This window comes from Periplaneta americana, chromosome 9, assembly GCF_040183065.1.
Source record: "Periplaneta americana isolate PAMFEO1 chromosome 9, P.americana_PAMFEO1_priV1, whole genome shotgun sequence".
Classification (NCBI taxonomy): Eukaryota; Metazoa; Arthropoda; class Insecta; order Blattodea; family Blattidae; genus Periplaneta; species Periplaneta americana.
In genome coordinates this window covers 11,585,359-11,603,007 of record NC_091125.1, presented here as the reverse complement: position 1 = coordinate 11,603,007, position 17,649 = coordinate 11,585,359, and the positions used below count along the sequence as shown (strand labels likewise).

General features: G+C 33.0%; 1 protein-coding gene across 1 annotated transcript in view; it reads right to left on the bottom strand.

The window, feature by feature from the left end:
- LOC138705778 (zinc finger protein 341-like) overlaps positions 1 to 17,649 on the bottom strand; it is a 149,641-nt gene that overhangs the window by 59,419 nt on the left and 72,573 nt on the right. Inside the window, exons 6-7 of the mRNA XM_069834412.1 lie at positions 3,472 to 3,717; positions 1,850 to 1,978 (exon numbers count right to left, since the gene is read on the bottom strand). Coding sequence (XP_069690513.1) covers positions 1,850 to 1,978; positions 3,472 to 3,717 — 375 coding nt within the window. The remainder of the gene's footprint in view (positions 1 to 1,849; positions 1,979 to 3,471; positions 3,718 to 17,649) is intronic.

Below are 17,649 nucleotides of genomic sequence, written 5' to 3'. Positions count from 1 at the left end.
AGTTAACAATGTAAATATATGTCCCTGCCTTGCAAACCAAACATTCAGCTTCATCAGTACACCCTTTTCTGAAACACTTGTACCTTCTCTCCAGTTCTGAAGTAAATTTATGCTTCTCTTTTCCCATGGTTCACTGTGATTACACACTACACACAATTTATGGATACAATTATAACAGATAATATAGATCAAACTGTACAAGCACAAGTAGTAAAATAAAAATATGCCAATATAATTCCTTTCAATCTAGAATGGTGCAGTATTACCAACTTCCTTTCTCCTGCTAGAACCCTACCAAAGAGTGCGGTACTTCTATACTCATCGAGCGCTGCCAGAGATTATTGTAACAGTTTGATAATTTTGAGCCTCTGAATAAAATCTACGGAAGAAAAACTGAAGCTTCAATTGAAAATATTGTTCAAAATTTCAAATCATTACAACTTTTTACAAAAAATACGGACATTCATTAAATTTTCAAAAGTAAATATGGATGGCAGGGCTGACCTTCAAAATATGGACGTGTCCTGCTAATCACAGAGATCTGGTAACCCCAAAACAGTATAACATTTATAGGTCAGTTTCCAATGCCAAGCATTTGACATCTAACCAATTAACCCTTTTTGACTGGTCTCAGTGTAACTGATACGTATTTTTAATTTATATATCTCATATTTGTACGTCAGTATGTATTTTATATAGAATATTGTAAACAAATGAGTTTTAATTCCTACATTTATATTCTTTTCTACCAGAGGTTTCCATGACTGCTACTGTAGTGACATACTTTACAAAAAGTTGAGAACAAAATGACAGGTTTGGTCTAGTAATTTTGTCTGACAAAGAGATCTTTGCCATGAAATAAATGTACTAAATAGGGCTAACAACCTATATTCATTTTTGATGGAATCTTCATTTATCAATTTTTTTATATATTAATGTATGGGTTTAGAGACAAAATTATTTAGTGATAAAGATGAAGGAAACAGAGTTGAGCAATACCGAAAAATGTGCTAGGAAATTTTAACATTGTTCTTACTTTTAGAAATCAAAGAGCACCATTAAAGATTAAACAGCATAAAATTACAAACTGTAGCTGGATAATGAAAACACTGTTGAGAAATTTGCTTACAACATTGATTGGTTTCTAATGCTGAGCACTTGATATTCAAATCACTGGCACTTCTCAAATGGTACAGGCTTAACAGTTAACCATTACACTATGTGGAGTACGTCACTATACATAAGTTTAATGGTTGATATTTATCAAGTTTGCCCTGTTCTGCCAAATCATTTCTTTTCGCATATTTACATTTCCAAATCTGTATACGTTCATGCACTGAATATGTAACCATTGCAAAACACAACACAACCTAAGAGACAAACTCCATTTATGAGGAGCTGATTCACTACCTTTACTGCCAGTTTTCAAGGACAGACTGGCACAGCTAACACGTGGAGCAATCAACCTGCAATCTGCAGCAAGCCCATGGAAAACTTTATAACTACAGTTCTGTGTAGTAAAACAATACTAAATTTAATGAATAAGTTTAATGAAACAAATTCTATGAATGATGTGATATAAATTATGTATCACACAAGACAGGCAATGCCTCCAGCAGCTGCTGTGGGTTCGTGGATGCAACCAGCAACAGTTACCATGGGAACCTGCTACTGATCAGCCGACAAACACAACGAATGTTTACTGGGACTCACTATATATTAATATCTTCTAAGAATTAAAATATGTATTGAAGTAATTTTTCTCAAAAAAGCTAATAAAGACCTCCAACTTGGTGTTTCATGTTGCGAAAGTTCTAAGACTTGTAACTTAACCTTCTTTAATCCTCACCTTCTGATGTGAATGTTTCTTCATATGTGTCTTCAATTCAAAATAGGAGTCAAATCTTGTTGGACAATACTGGCATACATAAGCTCGATCCACCATCAATTCTACTTCCGCATTACTACAGTTTATATCCTAGAACCAGAAGACAGAATGTTGTGTGCTGACAATATTTATGATAGATTTAAATATGTGGCTATGTTATTGTATAACGACAGTAAAATGAATACTCTATAATATGTATCTACATTTTTCATTTAAATATGTGGCTATGTTATTGTATAACGACAGTAAAATGAATACTCTATAATATGTATCTACATTTTTCATTGTTACAAGTGATTGCATCAGAATAATATCAATCAAAAACGAAACTATAAAGTATTACTTGTAAAACTAGAAACTGAATTGATTTGCAGCGAAAAAAATTGTGGTACAATGTTTTTTTTTTTAAGAATAAAACATTATTAACACAGTAATGAATAAATTAATTATTTATTGCATTACAAATGGGTAGATACCGGGTGGTAATTTTGATACAATACAAAAGTGAACAAAAAACAATTAACACAAAACACATCACAAAGAACACAACAAATACAAATACAAAACACAAAATAATACAATACAAAATAAATCAAACAGCACAATTATAGAGATAATTTGTAGAAACAAAAGCCGCCCTAAATAAGGGTTCAATAGATCAGCCTACTAATAATAAATAATAATAAGTAAACAAAACAATTTTGTGACACTTGGAAAGAAAAAGAAAAAACATTAAGATAAGAAAACGTAGGAAATCATTTACAATAAAAATTTTGTTGGGTACAAATGATTACTAATTATAGCTAAGGATGATTTTAACACGTGAGATCCTATGGCATCAATCGCTGCATCAGAAATTTTATATTGTTTAAGTTGATTTAAAGTTTCACGTGGGATCGTGCCACGGGCACCGAACATGAGCCCAAAAACTGTCCAATGTGTGATGTGGTATTGTGCTCCAAGATGCTGACAACAAGGCTATAGTAAATGGGATTTCCCAGTCTCTGATCAGGTCAAAACCCTAATAGAACTAATATTTAAAGCCTTGCAGTGAATTTTGAGAAGTGTGGATGACTCATTAGTCAAATCTATTCTTCTCACCTCGATGCTGGAACTTAGGATATGAAAGATAGAGTGGTGCATGGAAAATAAAGGGAAGCTATTGCATTTTTTTTTTTCTCAAGAAAAAACTACAAATATGGCATGAGTCTTTCCATGGTAAAATATTCCAGATGTAAACTATCACCCCAATTTAGATGTCTGGGAGGGGGATACTGGGGAAGGACACATTTTGAAGATACATGGATCATATGCAGAGATGGAGAGGAAAACGGAAAAAAGGGAAGACTGAAGAATACTGGATTTGCAGTGAAGGACTTGTCCTTGCACAGAAATGAATTAATGCAATTACAAAATAACAACACAAATACAAAATCACAACATGAACATGACTTACAACACCAATACAAAAATAGTAAATAAATAAGCATATAAAATAAAATAAACACAACACAAATCACAAGCACGTGAGAAAGACAGGAAGAAGAAAAATGTAACATGCAGTACACTTTTAAATTACTTACTCCATCACCTGTAACCCCTCTAGAATCCTTCTTTATAACAGGTTGAATTGGTTCTTTGGGAAGTGTTTGGCTTAGGCCAAGTGGCCAGACTTTGTGTGTGGCCATATGCTTCTTCACGTTAGATTTTTGTGAGAAGGCCCTACCACAAACCACACACTGAAAAGGTTTCTCTCCTGTGTGGCTTCGCATATGCTGCTGTAGGTCAAAGTTCTTGGCAAACTGCTTGCTACAGTACTTGCATTTTAGCTGTAATCAAAATAATAAATTATCATTACAAAGAAAGAACTGTACAAAATTAACCTAACAAGGAATGAAGCAATATTGCAACAAACAAGAAAAGCAACCTGATGTCTTCAATAGACTTGGATTTTCTCTGGACACAGGTTCATATCCAGTTCAGGGATTTAGATTTTTAGGTGGAAAAAATTGTAGATGATGTTTCCAATCTATGAGAAAATAAATCTGGCCGCCCAATATAGCAAATGTAGTGCAAATAAGTAACAGGTTTCTTCTTTTATGAAGATTAATAAAGGAATAAGTCAATAGTGAGATATCATTGTTGCACCTCAAAAAGCAGCTATGTAGAAAAACCAAAATATTTTAGGAGAAGCAAAGCACATTACAAATTTCCAAAGAGGTTTTCATTATACAAAAGAAACCACTGAGTTTTTACATACTGAATTATAAGGGATGATTCTCAACAGCTTTTTGATCTTTTTGCACCACATTATTCATTTTCAACCAGTGTCACATAAGTTTTTCAAGGTGTAATGACGAAATATTATTCTCTTTTCCACTCTTGCTGTGAGATGATACCACAATAATAATTATTGTAGAAACTCCTAATTGAAAATTATGTAAATTCATAAATTCAAAAATTGAACTAATTGACAGTCTTTTGTATACCATTATCGTTATCATTATCACTATTATTATTATTATTATTATTATTATTATTATTATTATTATCTGGCCAACATCAGTATATTACCTTCAATCAACTCCGATGAATAAATTACCAATGTCATTTCTGAAAGATATCGACTTCCTTCTGAAGTCTACATTGAAGTGAATCCTGGATTTACCTAATGACACCCTAGGTAGTATGCTCTACAGTTCACCAACTGCCAAAGGATTAGGATTGTTAAAGACAACGTGGGAGGCATTCATTCAACATTTTAATAAGTGCATTACATTAATAAAGAAAGAAAATTCTTTTGTCAGCGCTGTAAGAAAGCTCACTTCAGAAGCTGATCAATGTCTCCAAAAACTCGGAATCTATAAATATCAATGGTAGATGGTAGAGCCTCACAATCACATCCATGTCAGAAATCTGGAATGATCTTAAAAAACATTCTGACAAGTGAAGAATATAAGAAATGGTATGCATTAAAACACAGAGAACAAGTAGTTGAATTATTCCAAGAGTATAAGCCTGGAAATAAATGGGTAAAGACACGAGAAGGCATTTCAATATTGGACTGGAAAGAGGCTCTAAAAATGATTGGGCAAACTGTAAATCTACGAGCAACACCAGGTCGTTCTCAAGATGGTTTTCAGTATAGACACTGCACTGAAATTCTCCCTCACATCTTGGGATCTGCCAGCATGGTATGCTCTTTTGCAATACTTGCCATCATGCGGTAAGAGAGGTTTTTTCTCAATTTAAATAAACATGTACTAGTCGTTAAAACTTAAATGAAGAATATCGCTGGAGAATCTTTTAAGTGTATTGTAAATATTCATAATTTAAATATGTAACTATTGTATTGATTAAGACTGGTTGAATGGAAGAGAAAGCCTTATGGCCTTAACTCTGCCAGTGAAAATAAAACATTCTATTCTACATCTTGATTACACAACTTTTAACACTGTATCACTGGTACAAGGTACTGTACCTAATATTTAACACGTGAAAGCAATAAACTGCATATTCCATTCTATTCTTCCTGCAAAGAGCCTGTCACAATACTTTGAAATCCACCAAGAGGTATTCTGCACTGCTGCAAATGGTAGGTAGTATAAGACATATTGATCTAATTGCTATTGACAAAGAACATAATAATGACACAATAATTGATGCAATGGTTCAGTTTGAGACTAGTGTTGATCAACCTCAACAAGTAAACATACAAAAGAAATATATTTATGAGCCAGTTCGTGAATACTTTAAGCACAAGTATAAAATTGGTAGTGATATTGAAGTGATAGGTTTATTTTTATGTTCTTGTGGTACCATCTCAAACTGTTTGCTGAATTTTGTAAGAGATTTAATTTTCCAACCAGTACATTCAAATCTCTGGCCGTTACAGTGGTCAAATGTATAGTACAAATTCTCAGAACCATTTATACAGACAGTGAACTCTCCAAAATTATTTGTATCAGTGGCGGCTCATTCCAGATAAATGAGGTGAAGACCAATAGAATTTTGGGCAATTTCATGGAATTGATGGATGGCCGTGATGTCATTGATGATGTTGCGAATGATTTTGTAAGCTATATGATGGCCATATTGAATTAATGAAATATACTCACAATTTTCTTAAATTTCATTAAATTCACAGCATATAACACATACAAATTTGCAACATTTTCAGAGATTACACCCCCTTAACACCGAAGAATTCACTGTTCCAACAAAACTTCCACACAATATATACCACAAGTCCACATGATATAAAAAAGACAAAAATCTAACACAACACATCAAATTAAAAGTGTATACAAGAAATGAATAAATATTACTTTCCCATAACAAAACTCAAAATCACAGTCATATTCATAAACTGTATTTGTATTTTAAATCAATTTCAGAACATGCGACTTCCAATATATAGTAAAATCATGCAGCTACACATAAATCAAAGCAATATTCTGCTGAATAGAAAACTTAAGGCAATAAGTACATGTGAAATTTTGGTCGAAAATGGAAAAATACGTTTTTCAGTATTTTATAATGAATAAACTTTCTATTTTAATATGGCATCCTCCTCTGGTAAGTTTTAGGGCAACAGGATGATGTTTGTTTTTAGTCAACTGTCCAAAGACAGGTCTAAACGTCACAAGTGATAGCAACAAGGCACCACTCATTAGGCAACTAAGTCAGGAAATAAGGGGAAGGATGACCAGTTCCTTTCTCCTCCATTGCATACATTGCCAACTAGCTACATATTACACTAATCAGACTTCATATGTATAAAAAAAAAAAAGGTAAAGGTATCTCCGTAACATGCCATAAGGGCACTTGGGAGGCATGGAGGTAGAGCCCCATGCTTTCCATGACCCCAAGGTGGTGTGGTCGGCACCACTCTCTGACCACCTTTTACCCCCGGGAAAGACCTGGTACTCAATTTTATAGGAGGCTGAGTGAACCTCAGGGCCGTTCTGAAAGTGTGGCAACGAGAAAAAATCCTGTCACCACCTGGGATCGAACCCCAGACCTTTCAGTCCGTAGCCAGCTGCTCTACCAACTGAGCTTAATTGTTCTTCCTCTAACAAACTGTCAAGTATGGTGTATCATCTGATAATAGAAGTACACATCAGTCAGAACCTCAATCAGAGGTAGGGATGATGGTAATGTACAATTTTTCACATTTGAATTTTGAAATTCATTTTCCCTAATATTTTTTTCAGCATTTTGTTGCTTTCAAAATCCACTACGCAATACAGTTTTCAAGTAATTGTCTTTAAATTTCCAGGAATTGTGTATAAATACTGAACTAAAAATCTGATTTGGGCTTTTTTTTCATAATGCTAATAATGATCATATGATTTTAAAAAATCTTTGGCAAATAACATAAAATGGTAAAAAAATCATATCAATATTTAAACATTTTTAATAGAAAAGTAACAACAGTTTCTTAAAAATCCCAAATTAGTCTGTTTATATTAGTCTTGTGAGGTAAATATTAAATTTAATATTACTACAAATTTGAAACCGTTCTTCACATGGTCCATATTAATGAAACAAAAATTAAGCAATTAAAAATTAATACCTCGGGAATGGTACAATATACAGCAATGCAATTTGGTGTGTTGTATTAACATTGTATTTTCATGATCTGGTAAAAATTTGAAATTCATATGTTAATAAATACAAATTTTAGGATTTTCACCAATACAATGCCTTAAAAAAAAAACAAACACCACAAATAAATCCATAGGGATAAAATTACGCTTCTCAGATCACTTTCAAATCTTTTACCTTACACTTCGCTCCACAGTTATATTAATGTGAGGTGTCGGTCTGCCGTATTTTAAAATACCTTGTTTATCTTCTACAGAACAACAAGAGTACGGTGTCTCCAGAAGATTACACACTAAATCATTTAATAGATTCATGTTTTCATCGTATTAATACACTTGCTAACACCTTAACATTTCACTGCACTTGTCATGACAAGAAATATATATAGACTACAATGTAGTTTAAAATTTTATGCCAACTTTCTTTATTACGTAGTACCTAAAATATTGCAGAAAAAAAAAAAAAAGTAATATTCTAGAGATGCTAACATTAAAAAAATACTGAAATATATATATTGTTACATTTTAAATTTAAACAATATTTAACTTCTTTACACAATATTTTATGTTTCCTTATTTGGTTGCAAAATATTACAGTTTGCCACCCTGGTCCAATGTTCATACAAGAGAGTGATTCTGTTTTCCAAGAGGAGAGAAACCAGATGAACGGCTCTTCAACAGACCCTCATAATAGCATCGCGGAAAGAATAGGCAATTCACAGTAAGCAAGTCGTTGTCATGGCAACCAGGTTTACCGAAGGCTAAAAGTAAAGTCTCCTTCAGACTTTCAGCATTCACATCCCTCACTACCTGGTCTGATAGCCATGTGGCCTGACTAGTGAGGGGTTCTTCTGAGTACTCCAGAAGGAGGTTAACTGAGTGGATTAAGCCAAACAAGACATATTAAAAAGTAGAGCAAAATATGGTTTAGTGAGGAATTCATTCCATTTTAATTTATTGATAAAATGAGGTGGCCCTCACCTACTTCACTTGAATAGCAGCCACTGATTTGTATGAAGAGTGAAGTGGTGAGAAATTCTAATATTATGTATATTTTCTTTAGTTTACCTTGATTTTATGTTGTGTATTGGAACTGTTTTTGTAATCATAGTATGCTGTGTCCTTTGGGAAACCCTTTTCTTAACGGCAGCCACATTATTATTATTATTATTATTATTATTATTATTATTATTGTTCTTACTATCCATATATTTTGAGTCCCTATCACCATGGCATGGTGCATCCTCAGGTTGCGGATAGAGGAGACGGCCTCCAGATATGGAGAGTAGCTGCAAATATATTGAATAAGCAGTCGTGGACAGCCAATAAGGGGTGATCCCATCACCGTAAAAAACAGCTTGTTACAAATCCATACAATAAGCCTCGGAATGGGACTGATTCTCTGGCACAACCACAGCAAAGGAATAAGGTTATGAGATTTGGTACTTGGAACATTACTAATCTTTATAGAACAGGAGGGGTAACATTAGTAGCAAAAGAACTAAATAGATATAGACTAGATTTCGTAGGAGTACAAGAGGTTAGGTTAGATGGGAATGGCATATCACAAATAGGTTACTTGTTGTGATATGGGGAAGGAAATAATAATCATCAACTAGGAACAGGATTCTTTGTTCATAAAAGAATAAAACCAGCAGTAAAAAAGATCGAATTTATCAGTGACAGGTTATCATAATTTAATACTTAAGGGTAGATGGTGCAATATCATAGTTATAAATGCTCACACCCCTACAGAAAAAAAAGACGACGATATAAATGATAGCTTCTATGAGGAAATGGAGCATACTTCTGATCAGTTTTTGGGGGATTTCAACGCTAAAGTAAGACGGGAGGATATTTTTACACCAACTATTGAAAAAGAGAGCCTACACGTAACTAATAATGACAATGGAGTTAGGTCAGTCAACTTTGCTACATCAAAAAATTTAATTGTCAAAAGTATAACATTCCCCCATAAGGATATACATAAATATATTTGGACTTCTCCAGATGGATTGACACACAACCAAATAGATCACATCTTGATAGATAAACAGAGACATACTAGTATGTATATTAGTTTATATAACTTCATAATATACACTGTAAATCTTATGTCACAAAGCACATTCATGCAATTTTTGTATTAACTTTTATACCTTATATTTGTATAGTGTAAATTTTATGTTTTTACTTACAATACTCTGTTGAAATTAGAGAAATTCTTGTATAGTAGACATTCGAACTTTCAGGGGGGCAGACTGCAATTCTGACCATTATTTGGTAATTGGAAAATTAAGAGAAAGACTAACAATCAGTAACCAAGCGAATAGAGCAACAAGTTAATACTATTAAATTCAATATTCTGAAATTAAAGGACGAGGAAACTAAGCAACATAATCAGGTCGAAATTTCGAATAGGTTTGCCGCTTTAGGAAGTTCCGACAAAGTTGAGAAAGAGTTAGGTGTTAATAGCATGTGGGAAAATATCATAGATAGTATCAGAATTGCAGCTGAGCAGAGCATAGGTTATTACGAAACTAAGAAAAAGAAACCGTGGTTTGATGACGATTGTTGCATGGTAGTAGAAAGAAGGAAACAGGCAAAATTGAAATTCTTACAGGATCCAGTTGAGGACAATAGAGATAATTATTTCAATGAAAGACAGGAAGCAAATCATACACTTAGGAATAAAAAGAGAGATTAATTACTTGAAGGAAAAACTGAATGAGGTCGAAACAAATAGTAAGAATAAAAACATTCGAGATTTATATAAGGGTATAAAGGAATTTAAGAATGGATATGAGGCAAGGGTAAACGTGGTCAAGGATGAGAATGGTGACTTGTTTGCAGACTTTCATTTAATCCTGAACAGATGGAAAAACTATTTTGGGCAACTATTAAATGTACATAGGCCAAACAGAAATGATCGGGATGAAATTCTAATACAAACTGCTGAGCCATTTATACCTGAACCCACACTTTCTGAAGTCGAAATTGCGATAGAAAATCTGAAAAAGTACAAGTCTCCAGGTATCGATCAAATTCCAGCAGAATTAATACAAGAGAGTGGAAGCACATTATCTAGGGAAATCTATAAGCTTGTACTTGCTATTTGGGAAAAGGAAATTGTACCAGAACAATGGAAGAGTCCATAATTGAGGACCGTTTTTGCAAAACTTGCTAACTGAAAAAACTAAATTTTACAGGAGAGACCAAACACTGTAGTAAGCAAATTTTGCTGTAAGACTTACTTATAGAAGAAAGCAAGTTTTGAAAAAACGATCACACTTTGACACACTATAATGAAGAGAAATAATCCAATTTTACTAAGACCACTTTTATATCATGTAGAGGCCTACCTTATATTAATGAATTCATCAAAATCTCAATTTTGCAAATTTTGCAGTTAGCAAGTTTTGCAAAAACGGTCAACTGTACCTATTTTTCAAGAAGGGAGACAAGACTAACTGCAGCAACTTTCGAGGAATATCACTTTTGTTGACATCGTACAAAATTTTGTCCAATATCCTTTTGACAAGATTAACTCCATATGTAGATGAAATTATTGGGGATTATCAGTGAAGTTTTAGGCATAATAGATCGACTATTGATTAGATTTTTTGTACTCGACAGTTATTGGAGAAAAATGGGAGTATATGGGTACAGTACCTCAGTTATTCATAGACTTCAAAAAGGCATATGACTCGGTTAAGAGAGAAGTTTTATATATACTCTTATTGAATTTGGTATTCCCAAGAAACTAGTTCGATTAATTAAAATGTGTCTCAGTAAAACTTACAGCAGAGTCCGTATAGGCCAGTTTCTATCTGATGCTTTTCCAATTCACTGTGGGTAAAGCAAGGAGATGCACTATCACCATTACTTTTTAACTTCACTCTAGAATATGCCATTAGGAAAGTTCTGGATAACAGAATTGAATGGGTTACACCAGCTTCTTGTCTATGCAGATGACGTGAATGTGTTAGGAGAAAATTCACAAACGATTAGGGAAAACACAGAAATTTTACTTGAAGCAAGTAAAGCAAAAGGTCTGGAAGTAAATCCCGAAAAGACAAAGTATATGATTATGTCTCATGACCAGAATATTGTATGCATTGAAAATATAAAAATTGGAGATTTATCCTTCGAAGAGGTGGAAAAATTCAAATATCTTGGAGAAACAGTAACAAATATAAATAATACTTGGGAGGAAATTAAACGCAGAATAAATATGAGAAATGCCTGCTATTATTCGGTTGAGAAGCTTTTGTATTCTAGTCTGCTATCAAAAAATCTGAAAGTTAGAATTTATAAAACAGTTATATTACCAGTTGTTCTATATGGTTGTGAAACTTGGACTCTCACTTTGAGAGAGGAACAGAGATTAAGAGTGTTTGGGAATAAGGTTATTAGGAAAATATTTGGGGTTAAGAGGGATGTAGTTACAGGAGAATGGAGAAAGTTACACAATGCAGAATTCCTTGCATTGTATTCTTCACCTAACATAATTAGGAACATTAAATCCAGACGTTTGAGATGGGCAGGGCATGTAGCACATATGGGTGAATCCAGAAATGCATATAGAGTGTTAGTTGGAAGGCCGGAGGGAAAAAGATCTTTGGGGAAGCCGAGACATAGATGGGAGGATAATATTAAAATGGATTTGAGTGAGATGGGATGTGATGGTAGCGACTGGACTAATCTTGCACAGGATAGGGACCGATGGTAGGCTAATGCGAGGGCGGCAATGAATCTCCGGATTCCTTAAAAGCCATTTGTAAGTAAGTATTATTATTACTATTTTTTTAATTGGTTATTTTATGATGCTTTATCAACTGCTATGGTTATCTAGCATCTGAATGAGATAAGGTGATAATGCTAGTAAGCTGAATTCAGGGTCCAACGCCGAAAGTTACCCAACATTTGCTCTTAATTGGTTGAGGTAAAACACCGGAAAATACCTCAATCAGGTAACTTGTCCCAACCAGGATTCGAACCTGAGCCCATTAGTTTCATGGTCAGACATGCTAACTGTTAATTACACCACAGTGGTGGACTATTATTATTATTATTGTTATTATTATTATTATTATTATTATTATTATTATTATTATTATTCGATAAACCTGGAAGTTATACTATCTTACTCTACTCATAGTCAAAAAGTTCTTTCTTAAATTATGAACAAGGTGATTACTTTAATCTTTACACTAGTCTATACTGTTTTCGCTGTAAGAAAAATCCTACTGTAAACACAAGCACGTGGCTGTCATACCCGTGATTGGCTGCCAGTCGAAACACTCACACGACGCAGGAAAATATAGTCCGTATTTGGAAACTATCATCTTGTATTATTTGAAAATAAAAAAATTGAATTCTAGTTGTTAAATACAGTGAAACATATAACTTCACTCATATGTGAAACGATATGTAAAAGAAAAGCTACTTTTATATTTTGTTATGTACTATGAACGCGGATGAATACCAACAGTAATACCGAGGTAGTCTGTTCTTGTAACAAACTGGCATCACTTGAGCTCGTAGCTCTTCACTTAAGCACGTGGGCTTCTGCATCCTCGGTGTGCGTGGTTATTAAACATAAGAGTAGAAACCCTCTCAAAAGCGGAGAAAAACAAATAGTCTGAAATATATATAATAAGTTATGTGAGTTTTAATTACAGTAATTATAAAGTAAATGTTTCCTAAGCAAAAGAAATGCATAGTAGTGAGGTTAGACCTACTTGACGAGTAACGGGAAATGTTTAACATGGCACAGAATGTACAACAGTAGGGGGGAACATGTACTGAGATTCTATGGCGCCAAACAGTGGCCAATGAAGCCTCACTTCAGTCACGTGCTATTGTTTATATTAGGATTTTTCTTACAGCGAAAGGATTATATATAATTAGGATTGGAATTGTATCAGAATATAGACGTAAATGTAGCAACTAATTCACTCTGTTATATTGTTAAAAAATGTCACATCTATGGCAGTTCCAGTCACCATCACTAAAAGATCTTGATATCCTAAATAGTTATCAAACAGCTTACGTTACTTATTAGAAAAAAGATAAGGAACATACAAATTATAAAAAAATTCAAAACTGACATTTATTATCAAACTTTTTTCTAATTGTAGAAAACTAGTAAAATAAAAAATTAAAACTTATAAATTAATTTTACTTCAAAATATTGAAGAAAATTTAAAAAATGAACCTAAGAAGTTTTGGAAATATGCTGAATCATTTCGAAAAACAGCCTTTCTAAATTAATCACTAATGACAAACACCTTACTGATCAAAAAGGTATTGTCCATGCATTTGAGAATTAATTCAATTCAGAGAATGCTTAAACTTAAGTTTAAAAGCAATAAAATCAATTGTATAGACTGCCTATGTAGGCCCATACTTACAGAACACAAGATGATGTTAGGAGAGCAATAAAAAATTTGAAACCGACTAAACAATGGGCACTGATGGTATTCCAAATTTTATAATTAAAGAATATTCTGAAATTCTTATACATTTATTAGTTCACATATTTAACTTGAGTCTGAAAACTGAGGTGCTTCCATAATTTTTAATGAAGCAGCAATAATTCCTGTGTTTAAAAATGACAAAAGAAATATGAAATAAGCCATTACAGATCTACCTCTATTTTAAATAATTTCTCAACAATTTTCCAATCCATAATTTACAAACATATTTCCTTTTATGTAAAAAAACAAAATACATTCTGCACAACATGGATTTTGTAAATCCAAATCCATTACAACTAACCTGGTCTCTTATTTGAATCAGATTGTACCAGTACTTGAAACCCAGGAATCAAATTGATAGAATACATTTTGATTTCAGTAAAGTATATGATGTAATTCCACAAAATACTTTATTATGTAGATTAGAAAATATAGAACTATCTGTAAGCTATGTAGGTTTGAAAATTATTAATACAATAGACAATCATGTGTACGACTGTCGAATACTCTCTCTGATCCATTTAACATGTACGTGACATGCCCCAGGGCTCAAATTTGGAATCTCTCCTATTTTTAGTCTTCATTTATGATATACACAATAGAATAGTTCTGCCTGTCTATTATTCGCTCACGATCGTAAAATTTTTCGCATAATCAAAAGTAATGTTGACTGTCAATCTCTTCAAGATAACATCAATTCAATTGCTAAATGGTCAGATGATAATGGGATGCAAATTAACGAATCAAAACTTATGTAATTTCATTTTCACGAAAAACTACTGTACTAAAACGTAACTAGTACCTAAATAATATATATTAATAAACAGAAAAGACTGTATTAGAGACCTTCCTGTATTAATTGCAAATTATAATTTCACAATCACATTGATTACTATACAGTCATGTGACAAGAATTTTAGGAATAATTCGGTCAATAATAATTTATCCTTTTTCTACACCTGATTCTCTATTAATGCTTTACTATACATTAGTGAGACCGAAACTTGAATATGCATCTGTAGTTTGGAACTCTATTACAATTACTGATTCGGCAAAATTGGAAAATATTCAAAGAAAATTTATATTCTTATGTTCATTCAGATTTCTGCATAACAACTTTTCGTATAACTACGAGGTAAAATGTGATTACTTTAAATGTCGAAGCTTATATGCTAGAACTCGATATGAATTTGATTACCTCTTCTTATGTAAGGTCCTTAAAGGTGACACAAATTGTGAATCTTTCATAAGCATTACCAGCTTACGTATTCTGATCAAAACACGAGAGTTAACAATCTTTTCTATAATCGAAATTCTAAATCTCTCTCTCTCCAGTCTCCAGATGCATTAAAAATGTTAACATGCATGGATGTGGTTTCGATCTATTCAATGTATTAGACTTAATTGTTCACAGCAACGAGATATATATGATATGATATGACATATAAATGATATGATATGATATGATATATGATATATATGATATGATATATGATATAATATAATATAATATAATATAATATAATATATAATATAATATAATATAATATAATATAAAGTAAAACTTCACTTACACGTTTTTCACAATTACACTTCATTTGTACGTTCCAATTAAATTTTTCTCGAAACTAGGTTTGCTGTGAAAATGTAAGACTGCATAAATACTGTATTTATACTATTGATACGCATATCAATTTTTTATCCTAAAATCCAGAAAAAAAAAAAACTAGTGAATATAATATGCACCTGTGCTTTAAGACCATTCAAGATTAAAATTATATTATCAAGACAAGTTATGAAGGCACTCCCTTACCTCTACTATATATCACATTCATCCCCATTTGAAGTATCAGAACTGGAAATTCCGGTCAACAGGTCTGGGTTGGTATCAGAACATTGATTGACAATGACTAACGTAATGCTACTCTTTTGTCAGTAATTAATTACACTGGTCAACAGTGATTTTGTTAAATGTAAAATTTCTGCTGTTTCTTATGTAATTTCATTTGCTGATTCCAAAAATGAAGTCAGAATTTTTCTGCCACCTACCATTCTTTTTGTAATTTTAGAAAAACTGATTTATTTTTATTGCTATATACAGTTCTTAACATGCTATTGAAAAGAAAATATTTCAGTTTATTGCTTTGACAATTGACCTATAACTTTAGATCCTTGTTGCCTGTGAAGTCAGAATCAGAGACAGGCAAACTGTCAATCAGGTTTGCCTGTGACTGTTTACGTCCATAAGCGGGCTTACGCTTCGTATCGTTCGCCCGCCTGCTACCTTCCCTCTCAAGCAGGCAGGCAGTGTGGTTGCACGTGACTCCCAAACAGTCCTACTAGTGATCTGAAAGGACTGTTGGGTTCCGCTGACCTGAGCCAGACTGCTGCTTTCAGATGCATGATAAATACGAACCAAGTCATTCAAACCTGACAAGAAGCCTACAGATATAGACAAACTACTGAAAACTTAATTTGTTGTCTTCTGAAACGTACCGTTAATAAAGACAAAGAAAACTATTTCTCATCAACATAATATCCATTAAATCCCAACAGTTATTATAAATTACTGGCACTTTCCTTTTCATCATAGTAATATAAATTTAATGCAAACCAATCAAACTTCCAGCTTCATAAACAAAAAGAAATCTGTCCCTCAGAAGTTAAATAGCAAATCAATATTCTGAAGAAGGAAAAACTTTTATACATTTTACAGGTATTCATGAGGCTTTTAATTGTTGATAAGGAAAAAGTTAAAATGAAATATTTTTCTATAATAGTTGTTGATATTCATAATAATTGTTACCAATATCTTTTCAACATATTTCCTCCTCTCCTCTCCCCTCCCCCTCCCCTCCCCTCCTCTCCTCTCCTTTCTCAACTAGTCACAAGTTACGAACTTAACTTAACTTCCCTTCCCTTCCCTTACATTCTCAACTAGTCACAAGTTACGAAATGTTACTATTTTGTTGAGTCAAATACACTTTGCAGGAATATGAAATGTATAATATTGTCTTATTATTTTATGAATTCTGTAGCGCAATAAATCGTAAAACTGTGTTTCTTTAATCAAGAAATATCTGCCGTGTTGGACCATAAAATAAAGATTTTTTTAAGTGACTAAATAGCCAACGAACTTAGGTTTCAAACTAGTACTGTTTCATCTTAACCAGCACAGACTGGCTTCCGTGAATGCAAGTCACTCTACCTTATTATACGAGCAAACAGGCAGGCTTTCGTGGGTCCCGCCTGGATTGAACCTATAAAACCCGGGCTCAATGGGTTCAGGCTAAAAGTTAACTTGCTTTGTAGCGTCACCGGAACCCAAGCCTGACGGCAACCAGGTACAGGCGTGAGTCTTGTCTGATTTGCCGGTCTCTAGTCAGAATCCATAACAATGAATTTTATTCCTCATAAGACTGTGAGAGTTAGTATTAATTCTCAGTTGAATTGGAACTTACAATCATGAAACAAGTTTCATAACATGTGTCTTCTTCTAATTTTAAGTGTGGTAAAAGTATCTTATAAAGTGAAACATACTTCGAAATATTGTGTAAATCACATAAACAATTTTTGTTATGTTTGTGGTTAGTTAACTTTGAAAGCACACAGGCGAATTTTACTACATTAGTTAAAAAAGTTTACGAGTGTTATTTTGATTGCAAAATAG